This window comes from Rana temporaria, chromosome 5 (genome assembly GCF_905171775.1).
Source record: "Rana temporaria chromosome 5, aRanTem1.1, whole genome shotgun sequence".
Taxonomy (NCBI): domain Eukaryota; kingdom Metazoa; phylum Chordata; class Amphibia; order Anura; family Ranidae; genus Rana; species Rana temporaria.
This window is the reverse complement of record NC_053493.1, coordinates 335111784-335137872: the sequence shown is the minus strand read 5'-3', so window position 1 is coordinate 335137872 and position 26089 is coordinate 335111784. Positions and strand designations below refer to the sequence as shown.

Genomic DNA, 26089 nt, shown 5'->3' with positions numbered 1-26089 from the left:
CTTATTTTCAGGGTAGGGCTTATATTGCAGCCCTCCTGGAAAATAACACTTATAACACATATTATTTTCGAGGTAGGTCTTATTTTTAGGGAAACACGGTATATTGCAGAAGGTTGGGTAGGTTGCCATGATCTGTTTTTGTTCAATAATGAACAAATAATAAGGTCCTTTAGTCCAGTGTTTCTCAAACTTTTTTAAGTCAAGGTACCCTTTAAAATTATGGACAGTCTTGAGGCACCCTTTAAAATTATGGACAGTCTTGAGGCACCCTTTAAAATTATGGACAGTCTTGAGGCACCCTTTAAAATTATGGACAGTCTTGAGGCACCCTTTAAAATTATGGACAGTCTTGAGGCACCCTTTAAAATTATGGACAGTCTTGAGGCACCCCATCCTAAAATGTAGACATAATGCAGCAACAGTCACAGACATAGGAGACCAAACAGTAGAGGTGAAAACTGGTACTGACTAGTATTCCAATGTTTCTCTTCTTCCTCAGTTTTCTCCATCACTCAGCTAATGCGACACCAAAGCTGATAGAGAGGGAGGGTCAAACAAAAATACTATACAGGTGACTGACATCGTCCATATCAACTAATGATACCATTGGTCGTTAGGAGGTTGGCAGCTAGAAGGTTGTAATGGTGCACAATGAAAACCTCTGGCTTTGTGTAACTAAAAGGCTTGTATAAAGATTTTGTGCAATTTTTAGGCATTTTGCCAAGGCACCCCAGAAGAAACCTCAAGGTACCCTGGTGAAAAAAGGCTGCTCTAGTCTGTTGCATCACGTTCCCTGCCATACAGTATATAGACAAAAACCCTTGGTTCGACTTTTAACGTGGTAATTAAAATTCAGAGAACAAAATTTCTTAAACTGTCAAAACGGTTTATTTTAACTCCTTAACACTGGAGTCTCCTAGCCCTTTAACTGCTTGCCGACCAGCTGCTGCAGTTATACGGCGGCAGGTCGGCTCTGCTGGGCGAGATCACGTAGCTATACGTGACCACGTGCGTGCCAGGTGGGCGCGATCACTGCCGGGCACACGTGATCGCTCGTTACAGAGCGAGGACCGGGAGCTGTGTGTGTAAACACACAGCTCCCGGTCCTGTTAGGGAAGAAATGCCTGACCGTCTGTTCATATAATGTATGAACAGCGATCAGTCATTTCCCCTAGTGAGTCCACCCCCCCCTACAGTTAGAACACACCCAGGGAACATACTTAACCCCTTCCCCGCCCCCTAGTGTTAACCCCTTCCCTGCCAGTGGCATTTTTATAGTAATCCAATGCATTTTTATAGCACTGATCGCTATAAAAATGCCAATGGTCCCAAAAATGTGTCCAAAGTGTCCGTGATAATGTCGCAGTACCGAAAAAAAAAATGCTGATCGCCGCCATTACTAGTAAAAATGCCATAAAACTATCCCCTATTTTGTAAACGCTATAACTTTTGCGCAAACCAATCAATAAATGCTTATTGCGATTTTTTTTTACGAAACATATGTAGAAGAATACGTATCGGCCTAAACTGAGGAAAAAAATATATTTTTTATATATTTTTGGTGGATATTTATTATAGCAAAAAATAAAAATATTATTTTTTTTCAAAATTGTCGCTCAATTTTTGTTTATAGCGCAAAAACTAAAAACCGCAGAGGTGATCAAATACCACCAAAAGAAAGCTATATTTGTGGGAAAAAAAGGACGCCAATTTTGTTTGGGAGCCACGTCGCACTCGCAAAAAGTGCTCTGGTCTTTGACCAGCAATATGGTCCGGGGCTGAAGTGGTTAAGAGGTTTCTGATGCCAGGAGGTGGGGCAGAGTTTCTGATCATGGGACCACCACGATTGGCTGTTGCAGCAGTCACATGATCGGAAAGCTTCCAATTGCAGGTAGAGTTTGTGAGCTTTCTGTCTGCTGCTGGTAACTGTGCACTTTAAGGCCATAGCTTTGTTTACATTCTGGTACACATACACTATATTACCAAAAGTATTGGGACACCTACCTTTACACGCACATAGACCTTGCTTTGTGCACTGGTGCGTGGTCATGTTGGAACAAGAAGGGGCAATCCCTGAACTGTTTCCACAAAGTTGGGAGCATGAAATTGTCAAAAATGTCTTGGTATACTGATGCCTTAAGAGTTCCCTTCCATGGAACTAAAGGGCAAACCCAACCTCTGAAAGACAACCCCACAACATAATTCCCCTCCACCAAATGATTTGGATCAGTGCACAAAACAAGGTCCATAAAGACATGGATGAGTAAGTTTGGGGTGGAGGAACTTGACTGGCCTGCACAGTGTTCTGACCACAACCCGACAGAAAATCTTTGGGATGAATTATAAGGGAGACTGCGAGCCAAACCTCCTCGTCCAACATCAGTGCCTGACCTCAAAAATGCTCTTCTGGAAGAATGATCAAACATTCCCATAGACACACTCCTAAACCTTGTGGACAGCCTTCCCAGAAGAGTTGAAGTTGTTATAGCTGCAAACGGGTGGGCCAAATTGATATTAAACTATGGACTAAGACGCCATCAATCTTCATGTGCGTGTAAAGGTTGGTGTCCCAAGGGCTTTTTTTCTCAAACAATAGGTGCTGGAACTCTACCACGACCCCCCAAAATTCCTCCCCCCCACACACAGGGTCTTAAAGGGGCATTAAATACCAGGATTGCATTACACACAGAGTGCATAGCTGTCACGTGTAAACACAGAAACCGGACATCTGTGTTTACAAGTGATTGCGGTAAGCAGGCACCAATGGGTCTGAGCCAGAGGTGGTGGAACTGAGTTCCCCCAAGTTCCCCCTGAAAAAAAGCCCTGGGTGTCCCAATAATATTGGTAATATAGTGTATATGTGGACTCTCTGCATTAAGGCCCACCTGCTGAGAGGCTGCATATATGTGTAACCCCTGGCATGCAGAGGGTAAACAAACTTTTTTAGCCTTCTCAAGCCTCAAGCAAATTGATCTGTAGTAAAAAGCAGAACATATTTCACATTGTTACGCACACAATTAACCCCTTGATTACCCCTAGATGTTAACCTTTTCCCAACCAGTGTCATTAGTACAGTGTCAATGTACAGTATTAGCACTGATCACTGTATTAGTGTCACTGGAGATGTCAGTGGGAGTTAGTCTGTTCCTACAAAGTGTCATTTAGTGTCAGATTGCCTGCTGCACTATAACAGTCCCGCTATAAGTCGCTGATCGCCACCATGACCAGTATAAAAAAAAAACAGTATATATATATATATATATATATATATATATATATATATATATATATACATATATACACACACAAATATACGAGCATTTCTAAATTTATGAAGAAGGTTGATTTTTTTATTTTATTTTATTGAATATGTTTTATAGCAAAAGGCAAAAAATATATTTTTTCCAAATGTTTTGCTTTTTTATTTATATAATAAAAAATAAAAAACCCAGTGGTGATCAAATACCACAAAAAGAAAGCTCTAATTGTGTAAAAAAATATATATCAATTTTATTTGGGTACAATGTTGCATGGCCACACAATTGCCAGTTAAAGTGGCACAGTGCTGAATTGCAAAAAAATGGCCTGGTCATAAAGGGGTTAAAGTATTCCGGAGCGGACGTGATTAAAATAGAAAACACTCAGTTTCATTTCAGCAGTCTTCTGTTCTCTAATGTAACACACAGAGGATACACAATAGAGTTGCACCAATTCAGTCTCATACCCGGATCACAGTGTATCACAGCGGCACCATTCAAAGAAAGCAATGTATTTTATTCATGAATACAAAGCTTCCTCTGATTGGCTGAGCCAGAGGTTGTGACATCATCAGACCATCTCTCATTGGTCAGGTGCTGAATCTGTCCCCCGCTGGCTCTAAGGCTGAAAACTAAGCGAACAAAGACCACTGATCACTCAATTCTCAGTGCTCCATGATCAGAGAGCTGGTGACTGTCAGTCACTAACTGGAGCGTTGTGCTGTGGAGGGGGCAGGAAGGGCCAACTCAGGCTCTCAGCTGCTTGTTAAGAGGTCGAGACAGATGCTGGTCCAGGCATCTGGGTGGATCCCAACCATATAGTCACAATCTTTGCCCAGACCAGCTCTGCAATGTCAGCCAACAGCAGGCTTCAACCCGTTGTCTGCTGAAAATGTCTCACAGGAGTGAAGAATGAACCACACCCCTGTGATCCACAGGAGAAGTACAGTCAAAAGAGCTTTGACTGTACTTTTCCTTTAACCTCCCCTCCAAACTACCCCTTACCAAACCCTTAAAAATTCATGTTTAACCTTACCTCACAACTAACCCTAGACCAGTGATGGTGAACCTTGGCACCCCAGATGTTTTAGAACTACATGTCCCATGATGCTCCACTACACTGCAGAATGCTTGAGCATCATGGGAAATGTAGTTCCAAAACATCTGGGGTGCCAAGTTTCGCCATAACGGCCCTAGACCCTAGTATAATCCAGAAATAAAATAAAAAAATGAAACAGACAGAGGCTCTACCCATGCTCTGTCTAAAACTAAGAAAAGTTTTGTCTGAAATTCTACTTTAAGATGAGCACTTTACTTCTTTTTTACTATGTAAGAAAAAGTTAAATCAGAAGTAAAGTTGACTAAGAAAAAAATAAATATCTTCTCCTTGCAAGGTAAAGTCATAATTTGCTAGTATGCAACACATACTCGCACATTATGAAAGACTTACCTTCAACCGAAGCCCTCCGGCGACACTCGGTCACCGCAGACAGGGCTTTCATCTTCACTCGGTCTTCCTTCCGGTTCGCACTTTTAGGAGATATTCATTGTACCTACAGGTAAGCTTATCTGTAGGTTGAAGTGTCCGGGGGGGGGGGGGGGGGGACTTTACTACCACTTTAAACAGCATGAAAATGAAAACAGATTTAAGATTTTGAACTCACACAAAAATCTAAAATATGATTTAATGTATTCGAGCTAATCATTCCTGAAATTTCTTAACAGTTGAAACTATTTTTACTCACCTACAGCATTTGCTGCAGCTTTATCTGAAGAGGAGCAATCTTTGACTGTCTCTTCTGCTCCCTGAGCCAGATTACCTCCTTGCAATCTGAAATACAAGAAAAAAAAAAGGCCCAATTTATAAAGCTGTAGACATTTATTTCTTCGTATCACTAAAGCCGACCGTAGACCGTTCGAATCTCGGCCTGTTCAGCAGGGACTGGGACTGTATGGGAGGCTGAATGTACCCAAGTTGATCGATCGATCGACTTGAATACAACTTGCCTATCAGAGTTTACATGCAATATTTTCTGGTGGCTATTATAGCAGTAATCACTGTGGGCCAAATTCTCAAAAAAGCTGCCTAACTTAACTTTCAGCAGTTAAGTTACACTGACTTAAAATTTCTACCTAAGTGCCTGATCCACAAAGCACTTACCTAGAAATTACACGCCGTGTAACTTAAGTGCCTCCGTCGCAAGGCGGTCCTCCTCTCCGGGGGGCGTTTACAATTTAAATGAGGCGCGCTCCCGCGCCGGCCGTACTGCGCATGCGTGTGACGTAATTTTCCCGACGTGCAGCGCGCGAACGTAATTTACGCCGGGCTTTGTGGATTGCGACGGGACACTAAAGTTGCGACGGGTGAAAAAAAATATACGCGCCGGGAAAACAAATAATTATAAAAAAAATTTACAGCGTCGCTCGGCATGCATTCCTGAGAGGGAGAAATCCATGCCAATTTTCAAAGAAAAAACCGGCATGGGTTCCCCCCCCCCAGGAGCATACCAGGCCCTTAGGTCTGGTATGGGTTGTAAGGAGACCCCCCCTACGCCGAAAAATCGACGTAGGGGGTCCCCCTACAATCCATACCAGACCCGTATCCAAAGCACGCTACCCGGCCGGTCAGGAAAGGGAGTGGGGACGAGCGAGCGCCCCCCCTCCTGAGCCGTGCCAGGCCGCATGCCCTCAACATGGGGGGGTTGGGTGCTCTGGGGCAGGGGGGCGCACTGCGGGCCCCCCCACCCCAGAGCACCCTGTCCCCATGTTGATGAGGACAGGACCTCTTCCCGACACCCTGCGGGCGGGGGCTTATCGGAATCTGGGAGTCCCCTCAAATAAGGGGGCCCCCAGATACCGGCCCCCCACCCTAAGTGAATGGATATGGGGTACATCGTACCCCTACCCATTCACCTGGAGGCAAAAAGTTAAAGTTATTAAACACACAACACAAGGGTTTTTAAAATAATTTATTAGTCTGCTCCGGAGGCCCCCCCTGTCTTCTTTATTAGCTCTAATACCAGGGGGGGCTTCCAGCGGAGAAGACCCCCGGAGAGCGGAGAAGACCCCCCCCGGAGAGCGGAAGAAGAAGCCCCCCCTGGTATTAGAGCTAATAAAGAAGACAGGGGGGCCTCCGGAGCAGACTAATAAATTATTTTAAAAACCCTTGTGTTGTGTGTTTAATAACTTTAACTTTTTGCCTCCAGGTGAATGGGTAGGGGTACGATGTACCCCATATCCATTCACTTAGGGTGGGGGGCCGGTATCTGGGGGCCCCCTTATTTGAGGGGACTCCCAGATTCCGATAAGCCCCCGCCCGCAGACCCCGACAACCAACGGCAAGGGTTGTCGGGAAGAGGTCCTGTCCTCATCAACATGGGGACAGGGTGCTCTGGGGTGGGGGGGCCCGCAGTGCGCCCCCTGCCCCAGAGCACCCAACCCCCCCATGTTGAGGGCATGCGGCCTGTCACGGCTCAGGAGGGGGGGGGCGCTCGCTCGTCCCCACTCCCATTCCTGACCGGCCGGGTAGCGTGCTTTGGATACGGGTCTGGTATGGATTGTAGGGGGACCCCCTACGTCGAATTTTCGGCGTAGGGGGGGTCTCCTTACAACCCATACCAGACCTAAGGGCCTGGTATGCTCCTGGGGGGGAACCCATGCCGGTTTTGATTTTACAAATTGCCGTGGAGTTCTCCCTCAGGAATGCATACCAAATGCCGTCGCTTGAATGGGCCTTTACAAGGTGTGACTAATTTTACACATTGTAAAACCAGCCCTAGTTTTGCGCAAGCAAATCGGAACTTACGCAGAAATCACAATGCTGAAAAGCGTTGTGGACCTGCTTAAGTCCTCATTTGCATACTCAAAGCGGCATTTCAATGAGAAATGCCCCCAGCGGCGGATGCGGTACTGCATCCTAAGATCTGACCGTGTAAGTGTCTTACACATGTCAGATTTTCTGCCTAACTTTGGAAAAAGCCTTTTGAGGATCGTTTCCAAAGTTAGGCACAGACTGAACAGCAGTTCCGCCTGCGTATCTCTTTTGAGAATTTGGCCCTGTGTTCTCCTGGTGGGGACCACTCACCCGCCCGGCCCCACCCCCGGTGGGAGAACACAATTGCACTGCGTGGAGATTACCTCATCAACACTGACTGTGTTAATGGGGTAATCAAGCAATTTTATTTCCTGCAACCTGTGCTTACTTGAAAGAAAATCGCTCCATCTATGGCCAGCTTAAATGCTCAGTTCACACTGATGCAAAACACATTTTATTTAACCTGCTCTCCAAGTAGTGGAGATTTACTAATACTAGTGCCATCATAAGGGCCATTTTGGATCGAGAAATGGAGCTTGCTTTCTGATGCATTTATGCCGCGTACACACGATCGGTATTTACGACAAAAAAAATTCGATGTGAGCTTTCTATCGGACATTTGCTGTCGGAATTTCGAACAACAAATGTTTGAGAGCTGGTTCTCAATTTTTCTGACAAAAATTCTTGTCGGAAATTCCGATCGTCTGTATGCAATTCCGACGCACAAAACTCCTACGCACGCTCAGAATCAATTCGACGCATTCTCGGAATTATTGAACTTCATTTTTCTCGGCTCATCGTAGTGTTGTACGTGACCGTGTTCTTAGCATTTGGAATTTCCAACAACATTTGAGTGACCGTGTGTATGCAACACAAGTTTGAGCCAACATTCCGTCAGAAACAAAATCCACGGTTTTGTTGTTGGAATGTCCGATCGTGTATACATTTCAGATCAGTTTGAGATATTACTGAGATCATTCATGTGCATTTGACCTCCTTCTGGCCTGCAGTAAAAAAACTATTTTGGGTAAACCAACCATTTTTTGCCATAAAAAACGTTTGTGATCCACGTAACTGGTGCATCACAGGCATGTTTTGTTTGCCTGCATACTTTGCACTAAAAGGTGTCTCTCTTTCTCAACTGGGAGGTACATCTGTAGGGGAAATGGATTAGACAGTACCTCCTGCCGAGCTATTCCAGGTCCTGCCCCACTCCACAAAAGACATTCACATACCTACCTTTTGGGAGCAACTCCACCATTTTGTGTCACAAATACTCCAGGCCTGAAGCCCACCCCCTTCAAAGTATTCATAAATTCCTGTCCGGAGGCCTGTTTCCCAGAATAAAGAATGTCCACTCAAGATGATTTTTCAATGCTTTACTGAAAAAAAATCTTGCATACCTTACTGGCATAACAACATTTTCTCTGTACAGTAAGTACATCAGTGGTCATCAACTCTGTCCTCAGGGCCTACTAATAGGCCAGGTTTTATGTATTAGGCTGGGTTCACACTACTACACTACTTTCATCCTACTTTGCTCTGTGTTCAATGTTTCCCTATGAGAGCGTCTTGTAGCGTCCTACACAAGTCGGTCCGACTTTGAAAATGCTCCCTGTACTACTTTTGGTCCTACATTGATCCTACTTCAGGCCCATTGAATATCATTGAAGTCGGACCAAAGTAGTATCCTGTTCATGAAAGTAGGATGGATGTAGGACCAATGTAGGATAAATGTAGGACCAATGTAGCAGAGCAAAGTAGGATGAAAGTAGTGTAGTAGTGTGAACCCAGCCTTAACTTCGGAAGATGCAGACTAGAATACTGCAATCGCTGAGCAGAAAATGATATCACCTGTGATGTATTTAAGTTATCTTGCAAACCTGGCCTGTTAGTGGGCCCTGAAGACAGGGTTGATGACCCCTGCAGTACATGACACCACAGTTCCATGAATCCTTACAGTGCATAGAACAATAATGTCAGCGATACACTTTTATCAAACAGCAGCTATTTTCTCAACTACTCCAGACTTCAGACCTACAAAACCTAGGTCTGGGGTAGCTCATCTAATGACACCTTCTCCCTTGAGAGTCACCCTACTTGGTCCCCATTTCTAGCCTCCTGCCGGTACAGCCCCTAAATCATGCACAGATACCAGACCTTCATGATGTTGGTTGGGAATAACCTGCTCCCCTCCTCCTTCTGCCTAGAGCCCTCCCACAGCTAAAAATAAAGTGCACAAACCCCACCCTCTAACATAAGCAGGGGAGTGGCACCTCTAAAAAGTGCACTACACCCTACACCTGTCAACATGTCAATCTGATCTTGCATCCCTATTAAAAATTGTATTGGTAGGAAGAAGTCCTACCAATGACTTCTGTGTCAGTCCTCCTACCAAGGAAACGACGTCCTACCTATGACTCCTGTGTCAGTCCTACGAATACAGGCCCTTACACTATCAGTCTTTACGTGCTGTCATGATAAAATCAATGTAAGAGTCTGTTTACAAAGATTACCACTATTATCACAAAATTATTATTATCACTACAATGTACCTACTACTGTATTCGTTGTCTTCTATTAAGCCTAGGTTCACACTGACAGTGGGAATGAAATTGTGCGAGTTCAGCTGAACTCGCACGATATCATTCCCACATGTCAGTCCCGACTTCGGGGGCGATTTCAGAGACATCATTGAAATCACACCCCGAAGTCGCCAAAAGTAGTACCGAAACTACAAATTTACATGTGAAATTGCATGCCAAATCCCTGCAATGTGAACCAGAGCTAAAGGGCATACATCAGTAACATTTTGTTTGTAAATTTTTGTTTTTAAAAATTTGATTGATTAGCTAATGGTTGGGTCAAATAGATGTAACCTGTAGTTACAAGAAAATTCAAAAAGAGTGGGCATTTTTTCCTCGAAACAAAATTCTGACTGCAAATGTGTTTTTTGTTTGGGAAAAATCATTACATATTGTAATAAAGCCTGTTTAATAAATCTAAGATTCCTTTCAAATAGCAGGTCTAAACAAAATTGTAAGGGATCTCAAACAAAATGAGTTGCCTCATTGATGGCAAGAAAGAATGTTCTGATTTTTCAGAATTTCCGTACAAACATTGACGTGAAAATCTAACCTAGTATGGCCAGCTTTACTTCCTGCACTTCTCTATTTTGTCCTTGGTAGCAACAGAAGTTACATCTTTACTCATCACATAGGATTTGCAATTTTAATTGCCAAGTATTTTTATTTATTTATTTACAATAATCAAAAATGTACAATAATACATACCTAAACAAAGAATGTACCAAATGGGACAAAATAGCAATCTAATATGTTCTTATTAATACGTACTACAATACATAACAGAGCTGTGTTCAACCACAACATTGCAAAACAATATATTAACCAGGCCAGTCATGGGTTAATCAATCAACTATAGCCCAATGCACAAACATAAGCCTGTAGCAGCTTAAGCTTCCTATAAGTACGATTATAAAATGTTTATCAGAAAAGCCGATCAATATGAACATATTGCTAATATTACATTGGCAGGGATGCAGTCTACAAACGAAGGGATAAAACAGAAAAATATACAGAATAATCAGCTTTTCTGGGAAATAGTAATCTGTTGAATTTTCACTAGTACTAATACTTTTTTTTTAGAAATTAAAAATCAGTTGAGCAAGGCTAGTTCCGGAGTGGTTAACCATTTACTCAAATAATGGTTGTGAAAATAGCAAAGATGAGATCTACCTATAATATTTACAAACATAAATCAAATGAAACAGGTAAGAGAACTAATGAGGTCTAAGATTACATACACGTGGGACCATTTCTATGATCCTGTGTGCTTTCATTTGCACTGGTGCTCATTTACACCTGCTTTGCTCTCCTTTTAGTCCCGTAAATACCGGACAACTGCAAGCGCTGTGCGCTGTTGCTGAGTGGTTGCAGCGCAGCCCCATTCACTTGAACAAGCGTGATAGGGGCATCATTTCTGCCTTGGCCGCAAAGCATTGCGTCCGCAGCATGCTGTCTCTGCGGCAAAAAGGAGAGCAATTGAGTGGCGGTAAAAATTGTCTCAACCATAAGGTGGTACTGCTTCCTAACTGTAAGCGTAAATAAGTGCTATGTCTTCACGTGCAGCGGAAAAAAAAACTAGAATTTCGAATAAACTTGGATTGGAAGAAATAATTGCCTTCCACTGCTGACATCTTCGGAAATTACTAGTTGTCTAACGGTTTATGGCTTTGGTGCTTAGTCATTGACCCACAAGTATGCAGACGATGATGTAAGGACACCTAATCTGCATACCCATTTCAGGTCAGTGACTCCAGTCACAGTGACTTGCAGTCAAATTTGGGAAAACCCAAATGTCTGTCTGTTATGTGTTTCTATTCACACAGCATACCTAAAAAAACAAAACAAAAAAAAAAAATACTGAACTGGACACATTTCCATTCATCTTTGGTAATTTAACAGAAGTCATTCTTATATTCATCTTCCACTGAACGGGATTGTTGGAAAAAATTTGTTCGATCAGCAGCTGCAATGCTGATCAGCTGGCTGATCAGAAAACATCGCCAGCCTTAGATGTTTCTGAGGAGAAGGTATTGTGGCTGACTGGAAGCATTTTTCAGCTAGCACAGCGCGTTCTATCCCAATAGCTGCGCTAAAGACTGGTTCTCTTTTTTAAAACAATGTTCAAATTGAATACAATTGATGAGATATCTGCCTTCAGGCAGGGTTAATTATAGTAGAAACAGCTTCCCTGTTCCCTCATCATAACAAAGAACACCAAGTAGAATTTTTCCCTATTGGAAGTTCCAAAGGAGCTGAGAGACAGGGATAGACAGAGGCAGAGAGGTGGCAGAGAGAGAGAGAGAGAGAGAGAGAGAGAGAGAGAGAGAGAGAGAGAGAGAGAGAGAGAGAGAGAGAGAGAGATAGATAGATAGATAGATAGATAGATAGATAGATAGATAGATAGATAGATAGATAGACATGGCTGTGAGAGAGACAGAGGGAGAGAGGTGGCAGAGAGAGCACAATGGCAGAGAGGTGGCTGAGAGAGAGGGGGGTGGCTGAGAGAGAGAGAGGGGTGGCTGAGAGAGAGATAGAGGGGTGGCTAGTATGTGCAGGAGAGGGGTACAGAGTGTACTGCAGTGGGTGGTATGTGCAGGAGAGGGGTACAGAATGAACAGCGGTGGGTGGTATGTGCAGGATAGGGCTACAAAGTGTATGTGTGTAAAGCGAGAGGGAGCCCGTACCGACTCCCGTTTTAACCCCGCCTGCCTACCGGTGGCGCCCGACCCCTAATGCAGCTCCACACTTTTTGAGTGTGTAAACTGTGGCTCTGATTTAATCTGTGCATAACATTGATTGAACATTAGAACCAAGCCCAAAATGGAGATCTCACCTGCTTAACATATCCTACAGTTTTGGTATTCTGAAATCTTCTAATCGTATTGCTAACACTTTTATTGCAGCTTAGCTTTAAAGGATCACTAAGGATTTTTTTTTTAGCTAAATGGCTTCCTTTACCTTACTGCAGTACTGGTTTCATGTCCTTATTGTTCGTTTTTGCTTTGAAGTTGCTGTAATTCTGCTGTGATCTCCACACTTTCTGGTTGTCTGTTTCCTTATAACCACAGTACTGGGAGCTTTTCACAGTGGTCTAAGCTGTCATTACTGTGTGTCTAAAACTTAACAGAACCAATCAGATTCATTTTAAAAACAAAACACTGCCCTGGATTTGTTTGTTTTTGTTCTGTGTGTCTCTCTAGTTCACAGGAACATGAAACCAGTTTAAAAGTGAAACTAACCCGCAGGCACATTATATGATTGATTTTTATCTATTTTTAATCATTTTTAAAAGGAATCAGTTAACTATTATGTCTCTATACCCTGTAAACAGTCATTTCAGGAAAAAAATTTTTTTCCTTTAGTGACCCTTTAAGGCAAGGTAGGACATTTGTGTTTATCCGTTCTCATCACAGCTGCCTGCAGTGTATTTTCTTTATCGTACATCACAGGACACAGAGCAGCATAGCCATTACATATGGGTTATATAGTGTACCTTCAGGTGATGGACACTGGCACTCTCTGACAGGAAGTTCCCTCCCTATATAACCCCCACCCATAGTGGGAGTACCTCAGTTTTTTTGCCAGTGTCTTAGGTGTTGGTGCACGTTGAAGGCTGTGCCTGCAGTTGTCCTTGGGACCAGGGCCAGCCGACCGGATCCGTCCAAGGTGCTTCATAGCCAAAGTGGACGGTACCCGGGCCCCAATTCGTGGATGGGGTTTTGCCTATAATGCCTCTCCTTGGAGGGCTGGACTCTGGGTTCCAGGACTGGGTTTTTAACCTATGAATACCTGTTGCCAGTAGTGCTCTATAGGTCCAGGTGTGTGGTGTTCCTGATCTGGACCCCGGTCCCTGAAGGTCTATGACCATACCCACGGAGAGGGGAGAAGATTGGGCCTCTTGCAGAGCAATACCCTGCGGCGTGGAAAGGTAAGCGGGGGGCCTATGGAACTTGGTTTGTCAGTAGGCCCCCCACAGGGGACTCTGGGGTAGCCTATTTATGCCTCTGTGCATGGGCAAAAGAGAACCACAAAGTTTACAAACTGGATGGCTCAAAGCACCCAGGTATGGTTTCCCTGGCTGGTCTAGTGGGTGCTGCTGCTGCTTCTGCCACAAGGGGGTTTGTTCCACAGAGAGAGGTAGAGGAACCATGCCATTATGGAAGCAATCAAGGCTTCCTGTTACCCGTGTCTGCTGCTCCAGCGTTCCAGCCTCTCCGCATGGCTTCCTGCTTCCTCTGGCGGCGTCGGGGGCGCGCACAGTAAATAGACGGCGGCGCGGTGACGCCGCGGGGAGGGGGCGGGTGACACCCGGACAGTCTCCTCCTCCCTGCACGTCAGGGAGGAAATCTCTACTTAAGAGGGGATGGCTGATCAGTCTGCTGGAGGCTGTGGAGGGACACGGAGCAGCGGTGCTGGCTACAGCACAGGAAGGTTTGACAGATCCTTCTGGCGCAGTGACACCCAGTGGCAGTTGTTGGAAGTACACCTTGCTAAAAAAGCCTCTGGCTCAAGTTCTTCATCTAAAAGCCTGTGTACTAAGTAGCACCTTGAGCACTTAACATCTGTATGTGCTCTCAGCTAGCCCAGCATTAAGGGGGTCAATACTACTGGGAATAGTTGTAGGCCCTTGGGGCTCAGTATTGACTATCCCTCTTTTCAGGTTATGGGAAGTCTAGATTCTTTCTAACATTACCCTAGCCTATTGATTCACATTTATTTGTTTATATGTGTATTCTCTCCAGCTATTACAGTCAGTTGTATACTAGCGGAGTGCCTCAGAATTTGTATATTATGGCTCCTAAGGGTGCAGGGAACGCTAAAAACGCTAAAAATATAAAGAAGCCAAAGGGTTCCCCATCGGGCTCTGAGGATATCCAAAATCCAGCTGCCCCTACCTCCCCGGAAGTTCCGGAGGTTGCTGCCCTAGGTGAGCCAGCAGGGTTGCTAGGTGCTATGGCTGGCCCTACTCAACCAGCTCCTTCCTATGTGACGGAAGAGATGTTAGCCTCCACCTTGGGTGGATTGGAAAAGAGGATGGCCGCTCTTATTGCGGCATCTTTATCAGGGAAAAAGCGGGCTAGGTCTCCGTCTCCCAGGTTGGAATCTCCCGATGAAGATATCCTTTCCCCTGAGGAATTGGAAGATCTAGGAGACCAGACCGAGGATCACCTGGACCATTTAGGTTCTGAGGATTCTACAATAGAAGAACCCTTTTCAGCTTCTCACGCAGAAAAACTGTGGGTTCAGTCCCTAACGGATATGGTGCGGTCAGCTTTTAAAATGCCTTTGCCTCAGCCTCTAGCTTCCGCAGTATCCTCATTGGGCTCTCATTGGCGCCCCAAGCCAATTTGGTGTTTCCGGGGCATCCTTTGTTAAAGGACCTGATATTTCAGGACTGGGCTAAACCAGACAGGATTTTTTTGCCACCTAAAAGGTTCGCAGTTATGTACCCCTTAGAGGAGGAGTTTTCAAAAAAGTGGGTTGTCCCTACTGTTGACGCGGCCATCTCTTCTGTCAATAAAGCTTTAACATGTCCAGTAGACAATATTCACATGTTTAAAGACCCTCTGGATAAGAGACTTGAGACCTTATTGAAGGCATCCTTTGCCACTGCGGGGGCAGTGGTCCAGCTGGCTGTAGCCGCTATTGGTGTCTGCCAGGCCTTAAAGGATCAGGCAAAGCAGGCCCTAAGGGACCTCCCAGCTCAACAGGCTCAGAAGCTGGCCGACCTACCTAGAGCCTTATGTTTCGCGGTAGACGCTATCAAGGATTCGATCCAACAAGCTTCTCGCCTATCCCTGTTTCTGGTTCACATGAGGAGATTACTATGGTTGAAAAACTGGTCTGCAGAAACCCCCTGCAAGAAACTCCTTACTGGTTTCTCCTTTCAGGGAGAGAGGTTGTTTGGAGAAGATCTTGACAAGTACATACAAATGATCTCTAGTGGTAAGAGCACCCTCTTGCCGGTTAAGAAAAGATTCCGGGGTCCCTCTTTTAAGCGTCCAACCTCTCCAATCCCAGGGCCCTCTGCCTCTAGGCAGTATCGACGGCCTCCTGGACGCACAGCTGCAAACAGGCCACAGGGGCAAGCTGCAGGGAACAAGAGACCTTGGAATCGCAAGCCGGTTAAGGCTGCCCCTAAGTCAGCCTTGTGAAGGGGCACCCCCACTCTCTCGGGTGGGGGGAAGGCTCCGGTTTTTCTCGGAGTTTTGGAGGGCCAGGATTACCGACCAGTGGGTTCTGTCCTCAGTGGCTCAGGGATACAAGCTGGAGTTTCGGGAATTCCCCCCTCCTCACTTTCAGTCGTCAAGCCTTCCAGGCGACCCTCTAAAGAAAGCTTCGCTTCTGGTCGCCCTAGATCGTCTCCTATCTCAAGGAGTGATTATGGAGGTACCAGCAGAGGAACAGGGACAAGGGTTTTACTCAAACCTCTTCATTGTCCCGAAGCAGAACGGCGACGTCAGGCCTATTCTGGACCTAAAGTTGTTAAACCGCTTTTTAAGAGTCCGTTCCTTCCGAATGGAATCCATTCGCTCGGTGGTGGCCGCCCTTCAAGGAAGGGAGTTTTTGGCCTCCATCGATATCAAGGATGCCTACCTGCACGTTCCAATATTTCCCGGGCATTACAGGTTCCTGCGGTTCGCCATAAACCATCGGCATTACCAATTCGTGGCTCTTCCGTTCGGGCTAGCCACGGCTCCTCGGGTTTTTACGAAAATCCTGGCCCCTGTATTAGCCATCCTAAGGGAACAGGGCATTCTGGTCATGGCTTATTTAGACGACCTTTTGGTAGTTGACCACTCTGCGGCCGGCTTAAATCAGGCGGTGTTGCTGGTAGTGAACTGCCTAGAGTCCCTGGGTTGGGTTCTAAACCGGGACAAATCAGCCTTACAGCCCACAAGGAGGTTGGAATATCTAGGTTTGATTCTAGATACAAGACAGCAAAGGATCTTTCTCCCCCAGTCCAGGGTAGATTCGATAAGGGAATTGATCCAAGTGATTCTAAGCAACACAAGGCCGTCCATACGCCTCTGCATGCGCCTGTTAGGGAAACTAGTGGCCACCTTCGAAGCTGTGCCCTACGCCCAGATCCACTCCCGGAGGTTGCAGAGAGCGATTCTCTCAGCCTGGGACAAAAGGCTCCAGGCCATGGATCTTCCCATTTCTCTTCCCTATGCGGTGAGTCTGTGCTGGTGGTTAGTCCCGAAAAATCTTCTGAAGGGAAGATCGTTCAGCCCCCCCTCTTGGAGGATCGTAACCACGGATGCCAGTTTATCAGGCTGGGGTGCAGTCCTAGACGGATTAACCCAACAGGGGAAATGGTCAAGGGCAGAGTCAGCCCTATCCATAAACGTCTTGGAGATCCGAGCGGCTCGGTTGGCTCTTTTGGGCTGGACGGAGATTTTGCAGGGCTCCCCAGTAAGGGTACAATCCGACAATGCCACTGCCGTGGCTTACATAAACCACCAGGGCGGCACCAGGAGTCAGGCAGCCCAGAGAGAGGTATATCGGATCTTTGCTTGGGCAGAGACCCATGTCCCCTGCATCTCGGCGATTTTTATCCCCGGGGTGGACAATTGGCAGGCGGATTTTCTCAGCCGCCAACAGATGGCCCCAGGGGAATGGTCCCTCCATCCCGAGGTGTTCCAGGACATCTGCCGGAGATGGGGGTCTCCGTAGGTGGACGTTATGGCGTCCAGATTCAATGCAAAGGTAGCGACGTTTATCTCTCGAACGAGGGATCCATTGGCTTGCGGGACGCATGCCTTGGTGTGCCCTTGGCATCAGTTTGCGCTAATTTATGCCTTCCCTCCGCTACGGATGCTACCCCGTCTCCTTCACAGAATTCTAAGGGATCACAAGCCAACAATTCTAGTGGCTCCAGCGTGGCCCCGAAGGCCTTGGTACTCCTTGATAAAGAGGATGGCGGTAGAAGAGCCCAGGGTCCTCCCTCTATGTCCGGACCTCCTCTCACAAGGGCCGTTCTTCCACCCTGCCTTACAGGCCCTAAATTTAACGGCCTGGCGGCTGAATCCCTGATTCTCAAAGACTGAGGCCTTTCGGGTCAGGTTATTTCCACTCTTATAAATGCAAGAAAACCAGTTTCTAGGTTAATATACTATAGGGTGTGGAAGGCCTATATCGCCTGGTGTGAGGCCAAGAAATGGCATCCCCGCAAATATGCCATTGGGAGAATCCTGGAATTTTTACAACTAGGAGTAGAGAAAGGTTTGGGGGTCAGCACAATCAAGGGGCAGGTGCCTTTTTTCCAAAGACCTTTGGCTGCCCATTCTCTGATGAAGTCTTTTTTACAGGGGGTTATTCGGGTTAATCCCCCGATTAAAGCTCCCCTGTATCCTTGGGATCTAAATTTGGTTCTGTCTGCCTTGCAAAGGCAGCCCTTTGAACCCTTGTCTGAGATCCCTTTGGTCCTTTTGACTAGGAAACTAGTATTTCTGGTGGCCATGGCATCCGCCAGAAGAGTGTCGGAGTTGGCAGCCTTGTCATGTAAGGCTCCTTATTTGTTACTGCATAACGACAGGGTCGTTTTACGGCCACTTCCGTCCTTTCTGCCCAAGGTGGTGTCTAATTTTCACCTTAATCAAGATTTAATTCTTCCATCATTTTTTCCGAAACCCTCTTCTAAGGAAGAGAGATTACTACATTCCTTGGATGTAGTTAGAGCTGTTAAGATTTACTTGAAAACTACAGCTCAGATTCGTAAGACGGACGTCTTGTTCATTCTGCCAGAGGGCCCCAGAAAGGGCCAGGCAGCGTCTAAAGCCACTATTTCAAGGTGGATTAGGCAGACAATTATACAAGCCTATGGCCTGAAGGGGAAAAATCCACCCTTGTCGGTTAAAGCTCATTCCACTAGAGCTGTGAGTGCCTCCTGGGCAGCGTATCACCAGGTCTCTATGGCTCAGGTCTGCAGGGCAGCGACCTGGTCGTCTGTCCACACATTTGCAAAATGTTATCAAATGGACATCAGGAGGAACGCTGATTCAGCTTTTGGGCAGGCGGTCCTCCAGGCCGCCGTTTAAACTCCTCTTGTCCGGTGGCACCTCCTGTTTGGTTTCTTTATCTGGTTGTTTCCCTCCCCTCATGGAGCATTGCTTGAGGACATCCCATATGTAATGGCTATGCTGCTCTGTGTCCCGTGATGTACGATAAAGAAAAGGGGATTTTTAATAACAGCTTACCTGTAAAATCCTTTTCTTGTAGTACATCATGGGACACAGAGCTCCCACCCCTCTTATGGGGAATTTTTTTGGGATGCATATTGCTTGCTACAAAACTGAGGTACTCCCACTATGGGTGGGGGTTATATAGGGAGGGAACTTCCTGTCGGAGAGTGCCAGTGTCCATCACCTGAAGGTACACTATATAACCCATATGTAATGGCTATGCTGCTCTGTGTCCCGTGATGTACTACAAGAAAAGGATTTTACAGGTAAGCTGTTATTAAAAATCCCCTTTTTGAATGCAGCTCAGATGCTTTACCCATTCTACTTCAAATCCATCTCTGATCTGCAAGCAAATATTAAGGCAAACTAGACATTTGAGAATGGTCATGATGGGATGTCCCTCTTCACTACATTACACTTTCTTATTTAAAAAAAGCCTCTGAGCATGTAATGAGCCTTAATGTTTACGTAAAAGAGCTATCTATAACCAACACATGGTGCAAGAAGTGTAATCTTGTGTAGATAATCATTTTACATTAACAAGCTGTCACATCTAGGTAATATACTGTATGTCATATCTTTTGGCATGCTGTCTACCATTATCTTTACTTAAAAAACACAATTATGTCTGTGGCCCCAAGCAGTATATTTAGTAACAAGTATAAGTTTGAAAGCTGCAGGTTTACACATAATAATGCCTGGGGTGAAATTAGCAATGCAGTCTTGTGAAGCGTCAGACAAAGGGTACAGTATGTTGACATGAGTGTGATACATTTGGGTAAGATATTCAGGATTGCGTGTCTCTTGTCATACAAGAAGTGAGTAGGCATGCCTACTATGCATCCTTACACACATAGGAAATAATGGGTAATTAAATGGACTGACTGGCCCCTGAGAGCACGTCTCACCACCCACCCGATCCTAGAAATCCCCTATGATTAAAATTAAGTCTAAAAGGTTTAAAAGTATTGCCATAGGCAAAATGACATTAAGAACAAGATACTGGTAAGCCCATTTAGAGGGCAAATCAATCAGTACTCCATATTTTGTTTCAACAATACAATACTTTAACTGTCATCTTCGACAGACGTGAAGTAGTAGACAACACATTAGGGTTTTTATTACATGGACACAAATATTATAATTTGGCTCAGTATTATAATGTTTTTTTTATTGTTATTATTTTTATAGAATATAGTCATAATTAGGTAGATTCAGGTAGAATGGAATAAAGATACGGCGGCGTAGCTTAGCGTGTTTAGGCTACGCCGCCGTAAGTTAGCTAGGCAAGTAATGATTCTCAATGTACTTGCCTGCTAATATACGGCGGCGTAGCCTAAAGCGGGTGGGCGTAAGGGCGCCGAATTCAAATGTGTGTTAGGGGGGCGTGTTTAATGGTAATAAGGCTTGACCTTACGTTTTTGACTTTTTTTGTTACTGCGCATGCGCCGGGCGCCTACATTTCCCAGTGTGTATTGCGGCTAAGTACGCAGCATGGGCCTATTGATTTTGACGTGGACGTAAACAACGTAAATCCCGATTCACGGACGACTTACGCAAACAACGTAAAAAATTTGAATTTCAACGCGGGAACGGCAGCCATACTTGACATTACTATTCCACTACGGCCTAGCTCTAACTTTACGCGGCCTATCTCTTACGTAAACGGCGTAAAAGTACTGCGTCGGACGGGCGTACGTTCGTGAATCGGCGTATCTCCTCATTTACATATTCTACGCCGACCGCAATGGAAGCGCCACCTAGCGGCCACACACATGTCCCAGAAGACAGCAAGCCCCATTTCCTAGGAGAAAACGCGAGGGAGGACAAGAACGAGGAGCTCCGCGGTATAGGAAGTGGTAGATTAGGACGACTGCCTAGCAACAGGCGTTTCTGGTAAGTAAAACATTTTTTTTTTCAAATGTTTTTTAAGATATTTTAAGGAGCCTGTTATCGTAATATTTTTTTTTTTTTTTTAAGGTGGACCTCCGCTTTAAAAACTAGTTTGATAGAATCCTGCAGAAAGAAGTTCTTACTGCAATATTTTTTAGAAATGTTTATTATAGACATACACATTAAAACACACAGAAAAATGAGCAAGGACTTATTCCTTCCATGTGTACTCTATCATAAGATTGCTTGTGCCGTTTCTCTTTAGAAAATCCCTCTGTATTAACCACTTAAGGACCCCTTCACGCCGATATACGTCAGCAGAATGGCACGGCTGGGCACAAGCACGTACCTGTACATCCTCTTTAAGTGCCGTGGGGTCGAAGCTCCGTGGCAGCACCCGCGGACCCGATCGCCGCCGGTGTCCCGTGATCGGTCACCGGAGCTAAAGAACGGGGCGAGGTGTGTGTAAACACACCTTCCCCGTTCTTCATTGTGCCAATATCAGTGATTGTCTGTTCCCTGATATAGGGAAAGACGATCACTGACGTCACACGTCCAGCCCCGCCCCCTTACAGTTAGAAACACATGAGGTCACACTTAACCCCTACAGTGCCCCTTAGTGGTTAACTCCTAAACTGCAATTGGCATTTTCACAGTAATCAGTGCATTTTTATAGCACTTTTAGCAGTGAAAATGACAATGGTCCAAAAAAATTGTCAAAATTGTCCGATGTGTCCGCCATAATGTCGCAGCCGCCGCCATTTGTAGTAATAAAAAAAAATTATAAAAATGCAATAAAACTATCCCCTATTTTGTAAACGCTATAAATTTTGCGCAAACCAATCGATAAACGCTTATTGCGGGTTTTTTTAACAAAAATTAGGTAGAAGAATACGTATAGGCCTAAACTGAGGAAAAAAAATATATAAATATTTTATATATTTTTGGAGGATATTTATTATAGTAAAAAATATTGAATTTTTTTCAAACTTGTCGCTCTATTTTTGTTTATAGCACAAAAAAATTAAAACCGCAGAGGTGATCAAAGAACACCAAAAGAAAGCTCTATTTGTGGGAAAAAGGTAGGCCAATTTTGTTTGGGAGCCACGTCGCACGACCGCGCAATTGTCAGTTAAAGCGATGCAGTGCTGAATCGCAAAAAGGGGCAAGGTCCTTAACCTGCATAATGGTCCGGGTCTTAAGTGGTTAAATAGTAATATACCGTATATATTACACACACCGTACAAAAAAAATACAGCATATATTATCATCAAGTGAGCTGTTCTATGCTGGTTTCATTTATGCTTTAAAGCGGAATACCACCTTTCTTTGCAGAAGAACTGAATGGAGTGATAAATTCCAGCATAGAGTCTGTACCATGTTGCTCTGTTGTCTGCAGATCCCCTGATATTATGGGTTTAGTTGTGGCATTGTATCATGTGACACTCTGCATATCCTGCTGAGAGACTTTGTCCCTTCCATAGCCCCTTCCTGCAGCAGCTAGAGCCTGTAACACTCCCCTCTGTAGTCTTTCATACTCTGTAAATGATGTAACTTCCTTCAAAGCTCTGACGGTGGGCAGGATTGAATACATTCTAATTAGCATTCAGTTCGGCCCAGTCACATCTACAGAAAGAGTGCAAACTGCCCAAGTCCTGTCTCAGAGATTACTGCATTATTCAAGAAGGAAACCCCTTCATACACAGCCTGTTCTGACAGCTAGCTGTGCTGTCGCTGGGCAAAATGGAATGGATCATAGTTGGAATTAAATCCTGCCCAGTTAAATATGCCAACCAGTGTAGACAGAGAGAGTCCCATTGCTCAGATCCCACCATCCCAGAGCCCTGCTATTTGTTAACTGATTAATTTACATATGAAGGAAACACCTTCCCATAGCCTCCCATAGCCCTTCCTCTGTAGTCTCGCAGTAAGCCATTATTCTTTGTCATGCTGCAAGACAGGGAAGACACAGGAGAAGGTATGACACATTTACACTTTTCACTACCCATATGAAGGCCCAGAAACACCCACAGTAACCATAGGATCCACCCACATTGACTCCCAGAAAGAGTACAAGCCCGTCCTGAAGCTACAGAGGCTCAAAGGATCATGAGCAACGCTGTATCCTGGCCTAGGCCAACAAGGCTTAGGGCAGCACTTTCCAGGGAAATAGTCCCTGGCACTCTTATGGAGAGGACTGGCTGAGAGGCAAATTGGTCTAGCGCCCCCATAAAGCGGCCGCACTGCTTCCGGTATGCGGGCGGCCGGAATTCCGCAACTGTAGGGGGCAACTGTGGGGGGTTGGCTGCTTCTAATTTTGCCCTATCTTTCTGGACCACAAACCTTCCTCACTGTGCTATGTTTTCTGCTGCACCATTGGCATGGTTATATCTTCTTAGTCCTCTCCATAAAATTATCAGAAATGTATGCTTAAAGTAGAACTATAGGCAACATTTTTTTTTTCATTTTGGATAGAGTAAGGGAGGTTTAGAGCCCCTGTCAGTTAATTTTTTACCTTCCCTGTCCCATTGCAGAGATTTACCTTCACTTCCTGCCCTATAGCCAAACAGGAAGTGAGAGGAAATCTATGCAAATTAAGGGAATCCATTGCCCCCCAGGCCCTCAGAACTAGTGTCCCCACAAATTTCAGGGTGGGTCTTAAACAGAAAGGGTTGTGGCATTGACAGAAGGGGTGTGTCATATTTAAATTAGGGGGTGCATGAGTTTAGTCAGGCCTAGGGCAGCACAAAATCTAAATATACTACATGTCCCACGATCAGTAGTGTAAGGACTGGAAAAAAGAAGGAAAGAGAAAGTCAGACAACTTTGAAATTCAGCCAGGAGGAGGAGTGATATCACAGACACAAAAACCTTCTGTATACAGCTAAAGAGGTAAGTTACAAACACACTGACACTGGAGTTGTGATTCATTTACATGCACAATGCATTGGTTATTTTGGGGAGGAAAAGCTGGAGTTCCTTTTTAAACAAGCTATGTAGCAGTCAGTGGAATATCTGAGTATCGCATAAAAAAACTGCTCATGGAATAAATCATATGACCTCGTACCAACGGAATCCTGGTTCTAACAAGGTAAAATTAAATTAAAGGTATCACATGGACCCAAATTAATGCTTTTAGTTAGGACTAGATGGCAACAGGCTGAAACACTTATCAGCAACTTGTATCTTTTTTATAACTCCAGCATGAAAGCCTGAACTCCTGGCTGTGAAAAGTGTGCATACAGACCACCACTTTCCTTCAACAACATTAACATTGGGTGGACTGACCCTTTGGCCTCGTACACACGACCAAACATGTCTGCTGAAACTGGTCCGCAGACCAGTTTCCGTGGACATGTTCGGTCGTCTGTACGGCCAACCGGACCGGATTCCCGGCCTAGAGGACAGGTTTCCAGCGGACAAATGTTTCTTAGTATGCTAAGAAACATGTCCGCTGGAAGCCTGTCCGTCGGACATGTCCGATGGTCTGTACGACTCATCGGACATGTCCGCTGGGCCGAAATCCCCCGCATGCGTCGAAGTGAATTTAACTTCCAGGGTCGCGCACGTCGCCGCGTCATCGTCGCGGCCACGTCACCGCATTCGCTGTCCGCGGGGATTTTGGTCTGATGGTGTGTACATACATCAGACCAAAATCAGGCAGCGGACATGTCCGATGAAAACAGTCCGGCGGACCGTTTTCATCGGACCGGTCCGACCGTGTGTACAAGGCCTAAGTGTTCTTTCATTTGTGTTTGTAACATTTCCATATAAAAGTTTTAATCAAAGCACCTGCAGTCACTGTACCAAGGAAAAGCTGAAACTGGCAGCTGCCCATGTCAGGGCATGAATGTTAACATTATAAAAATCACCACTTATCATAACATGTGAAAAAAAAATCATTGTTACATGACTGTACAATATGTCAGATTATTCTCTGCCATTTTTACCTTGCACATCTTGAACAGATATTGAGTGTGACTTTTGCTTGAGGTTCAGTGCTATAGTTGCTACGTCCTTGGCTAAATTTACTTCCAGATGGCATCACACTGGTAACACCTTCCATACGGAGATCGTCAAGGTCTTCTACAATACAAACACTCATTATAATTACAGATTATTACAAAAACGTCTTTCTGTGAAGATACTACCAAAACATAACTATGTACAGTATAATACGTAGTAAGCCCCATAAAAAAAATCCCTTGAGAGGGTCCTTCACCAGCCAATACATCCTGGAAAAAAAATTAACACTACCTATTTGATAAGGGCCCCTTTGTTTACCAACATGGAGGTCCCTCAACTAATCTCCTAGTAAAATACCCATTTTGAGAGGTGGTGTCTGACCAGAGAAACACCCTGGCTCTAATAAAGAAAGATTAAATATGATGGTCAATTTGCAATACCAGATTTCAGCATCAAGTAGTGCACAACTTAAAACCTGTAATGTAAATCTCCGCCCCAAGAAAACCTTGGAGCAGCAGGTTTTCAGTTTTCAAGGAAGTTTCCTTTAGACTAGAGCAACCTCATTACTGAGACAACTACTACAGGGGTATCATTCTAATTCATTTAATTGATTACCAATCTGATTATGGTTTATATGCTTTGATGAAACACTGTCTGCTAAACATTATTCCTGTCCAGATAAGGCATTATGTTTTCGGATACTAAATCCTTGTGTTAATCGGTCCCTAAATTGTCAGTCTCTATGGCTAAAACTTACCCTTGTATGTATATATATATATATATATATATATATATATATATATATATATATATATATATATATATATATATAGATCATTATTTACCACTTTAACTAAAAGCAGCTAATTTAATTAATTCATAGACAGCCAAACTACTAGTCATCACAACATAAAGAAAATGAAAAAAAAAAAAAATAACCTAACAAAAAACAATAAAACAATCAAAACTGAAAGCATTAAATGTGCATACGGTTGCGATTTTTCTGTGAATTTATATTTTAACTAATTATAACAGACAAAGCTAATTTGGCAATGCTTATTAATACTATTTTTATCTGCACCCAATTGAAACTTTTAATGTGGAAGGTAAAACAAATTTTAACCATTCTAAATCGTCCACATCAGTACCTGACCTCAAAAATGCGCTTCTGGAAGAATGGCCAAACATTCCCATAGACACACTCCTAAACCTTGTGGACAGCCTTCTCAGAAGAGTTGAAGCCGTTATAGCTGCAAAGGGTGGGCCAACACAATATTGAACCCTACGGACTAAGACTGGGATGCTATTAAAGTTCATGTGCGTGTAAAGGCAGGTGTCCCAATACTTTTGGTAAAATAGTATACATTAGCTCCTGGCTACCTA

General features: G+C 44.5%; 1 protein-coding gene across 1 annotated transcript in view; it reads right to left on the bottom strand.

The window, feature by feature from the left end:
• The window catches only part of C5H8orf34 (chromosome 5 C8orf34 homolog), a 363446-nt gene that overhangs the window by 139606 nt on the left and 197751 nt on the right, over positions 1-26089 (bottom strand). Inside the window, exons 8-9 of the mRNA XM_040354371.1 lie at positions 24691-24826; positions 5003-5088 (exon numbers count right to left, since the gene is read on the bottom strand). Coding sequence (XP_040210305.1) covers positions 5003-5088; positions 24691-24826 — 222 coding nt within the window. The remainder of the gene's footprint in view (positions 1-5002; positions 5089-24690; positions 24827-26089) is intronic.